The sequence below is a fragment of the Poecilia reticulata genome, linkage group LG18 (assembly GCF_000633615.1).
Source record: "Poecilia reticulata strain Guanapo linkage group LG18, Guppy_female_1.0+MT, whole genome shotgun sequence".
NCBI lineage: Eukaryota > Metazoa > Chordata > Actinopteri > Cyprinodontiformes > Poeciliidae > Poecilia > Poecilia reticulata.
The window spans coordinates 20,197,898-20,201,290 of record NC_024348.1 but is presented as its reverse complement, the minus strand read 5'-3'; the positions used below and the strand labels follow the sequence as shown (position 1 = coordinate 20,201,290).

General features: G+C 36.4%; 2 protein-coding genes across 2 annotated transcripts in view; both read right to left on the bottom strand.

The window, feature by feature from the left end:
- LOC103480838 (protein NLRC3-like) overlaps nt 1-942 on the bottom strand; it is a 7,617-nt gene extending 6,675 nt beyond the window's left edge. The window contains exon 1 of the mRNA XM_008436029.2: nt 785-942. The gene's annotated coding sequence lies outside the window, so the exon portion shown is untranslated. The remainder of the gene's footprint in view (nt 1-784) is intronic.
- A 1,241-nt stretch (nt 943-2,183) lies between these two features.
- LOC103480877 (transmembrane protein 184C-like) overlaps nt 2,184-3,393 on the bottom strand; it is a 7,751-nt gene continuing 6,541 nt past the window's right edge. Inside the window, exons 8-9 of the mRNA XM_017310344.1 lie at nt 3,178-3,343; nt 2,184-2,748 (exon numbers count right to left, since the gene is read on the bottom strand). Coding sequence (XP_017165833.1) covers nt 2,474-2,748; nt 3,178-3,343 — 441 coding nt within the window. The 3' untranslated portion in view covers nt 2,184-2,473. The remainder of the gene's footprint in view (nt 2,749-3,177; nt 3,344-3,393) is intronic.

Genomic DNA, 3,393 nt, shown 5'->3' with positions numbered 1-3,393 from the left:
TATTTTTTTTTTTTTTACTAAAACTATCAAAGCATCAGCTAAGGCAAAGTAAAAGTAAAAAAAAATTCTGCCTGTGGTGTATGTGTAATAAAATGCCATTACCTATTTAAACAGATAATTGTTTTGGTGTTAAAAATGACTGTATTCTGAAAATAACAGAGAGAGTGAGTTTAATGTCATAGCAATTTAATGTCATAGCAAACTTTAGTGTTAAACTTCAGCTTCCGACGGAAATTACGTTGCGGAGCTTTGATAATCACATCGCAGCATCGCGAAAGAAACAACGCATCTTGTTATTTATGGATAAATGCAACGTGTTATTATACTATTTTTTATATTAACGGCTTGCCATAGATCTTACGTAAGCACCTGCTCAGACCATTAAACAAAAAAGGCTTAATAGAGATACACGGAAAATGCTTTTAAAATACATCATTAAAACCTAAACATTTCAAAATACAGTAATGTTGCTCCAGTTTCCGCTCATCTTTCACCACGTTTTGATTATATATAGGCTAAGTAAAACACAAAACAAAAAGAAAAAAAATTCATATTTAGACGCGCGTTTGAAAATCAATATGGCTGCTAAACTAAAACGCAACTTCAAAACATAGTTTCGGGTTTGTTTGTGTTCAGTACGAAGCAGAAGTTGTTGTGTAAACTCCAGTTTTAGTATCTGCGCAGCAGAAACAAAATGTCTGCTGCAGAGCAGACAACAACAGATAACATGACTGAAAATACGAGTCCGACAAGAGCAATAGGAACAAAACATGCAGAAACTCACATCTCGCTGCTCAGGTTACTTCGCTTTCTTCCACCTTTGGTCTGTGACGGTCCTCGGAACCAGTTCGGACCAGCACAGCTTTATTGCGACGTTTTGGAAAGTACCTGCAACGTTAGACCCAGCGGCTGCTCAGTCTCATACTTTCGGTTTCGTTGGATCAGAACTGAACCCCATTAAAGGGATAAGAACATAATTACTAATAAAGGCAATGTGAATTTGTTTTTTGTTCCCTGATGTAAATATACTGAAAGTGATTCATGGCTCGTCCAAAATGACAATTTATAGACATGGAGACAAAAGTTATTAACAAATCTGAACCTAATAATGAAATGATTATTAGTGTGTGTTTGCAGATTTTCTGCTAAGCTTTTGTAATAAAAGCTGTGCATTGCAAACAGATATTGTGCTGCAGGGCTTATTCTGCGCTAAACAGGGGATTTTCTGTCTACTATTACTTTCTATTTAATAATAGAGAAAGTTCCTCTTCACAGAGCAGGAAGGTTAAAATTGAGTTAAAACTGCAAGATAAAAACTACAGGAAATTTTTTTTTTGATTTTTAAATAAGGGCTTTGTTCATAAAAGAATAATCACGAATAAGTAAATATTTGTAAGATAATAACATGACTTTTCATGAAAACAACTTGTTTTTCTTTCATAATATAATAATCTGCAGGCAGATTAAAGTATTGCTAGTTTTTTTCAATAGGAAGATTTTTTTATTCCATCTCTGACATTGGCAATTTAATTATATACTTGTCTTTTGTGTTGTTTTACATAATTTTACATGATGTGGACTGTTATCTAGTGGACAAAAAGTATAACTCTAAATTCGAATAAAATTATTAAATCTGCAGGAGTTTATATAACATCTTGGATCCAAACCCAAAGTAACAAACAGTCAGAGGTGTAAAAATACTTCAACATATTTTCACTCAGTTAAGAGTAAAACGTATTTGGTAAAATTCGACTCAAGTACTGAGTAACTTGATCAAATTATCAATCATTTAATATTTAAAAATTGCATAATCCAGACAACCTAATATATAAAGTTATGTGGAAATTTTGGTATTTTAAGGACAAAAATTACAATAATTTAAATAAGTAACAAAAGAAATAAAATCAAGCAAAATAAAATTTTTCCAAATCAGTTTCATCCAATAAAAACCTTATGAAACTTTAATAAAAACTGCAGAAGTGTGTCTGGTGACTTTTTGATTAAAACATGTTTTTCATTCAGTGGGTAAAAAATCATACCCACTGAACTCATAATAAAGTTACTAAAGTAAGAAGCACAGTGTCGTAAAAATCCTTTTTTTTTTCTTTTTTTTCAAAAGGTTACTCAAGTAAATGTAACTAGTTCCTACCCAGCTGGTTACTGTGTTTAAAAATATTACGGCATACTAGACAGTAGAGCCTTTTAATGATAGAATCAGTTTGTGATAATCCAGGTGTTTTTATTGAGTCGGGACAAACAGTTAAAGCTTTCTGAAGAACTTCACAAAACTGAAACAACAAGCTGCTTCCCTCCTCCAACCCATCAGACACATTTATCAAAACTACAGCAAAACACAGATTTTAAACATTTACATCTGAGAKTCACTTTAAAGTTATACCAGCTTCTGAGCAGACATGGCTTTGACCTCAGAGTGCATTCGCTCTGTTTCAGTTTTCTATCATAGATCTAGAGTTTACTGTCCGAGTCCCGGCTGCGGCGGCGTGCCGTCGCTGTCGTACTCCCAGGAGGAAGACGTGAAACCTGCGGGGGCGGAGATGGAGTGAGGGGCGGTCGTGTGGCCCAGGCCCTGGTACCGCCCCACCGAAGACGGGGAGGAGGGCATGGAGGTCGCCGCGGCAACGACGGGATCCTGGGAGGTGGAGTTCAGCAGGCCGGTGTGCTCGGTGTGTTCGGGTCGAGCCGCCGCGCCGAAGTACATCTTATTGGGACGTCCCAGGAAAGTACGACCTGAAGGGAGAGAAACATCATCAGTCTGTGGAAGAGGAAACCATGGAGGTCTGAAAAAAACGGTTTGATGACAGYAATGTTACACTGCAAAAACACAAAATATTACCAMGYATTTTTGGTTCTAGTGTAAATATCTCAGTACGCTGAAAATAAAACAAAACTAACTCACAAGCAAAATTTAAGAGCTGGATTTAAGTGAAAAAGTCCTAAATATTGATGAAAAGGTTCTAGTTTCATTGGCAGATAATTTAACTCATAACAAGGTTTGTTTCTCTGTTTCTGAAATGAAGAAACAACAAYAACATGRAGAGTATCAAAAGAGACTTTTAAGTTTTGGAAAAGAGGAAAAAGCTGTGCTGTAGTTATTCTACAATATATTAMATATGTAAAAATAAATGGAGACCAATGAAATCTGCTSATGATGCTCACCAACATGGCGGGCCTGTTCRGTTACATCAGCTCTGATGTCTGAGAAATCCCACATGGCCAAAAAGCTGTCGAAGCACGAACCCTCCTCTGCTTCCTGCAGGAAAACAGGAAGAAACACATGGATGGATGGATGGATGGATGGATGGATGGATGGATGGATGGATGGATGGATGGATGGATGGATGGATGGATGGATGGATGGATGGATGGATGGAT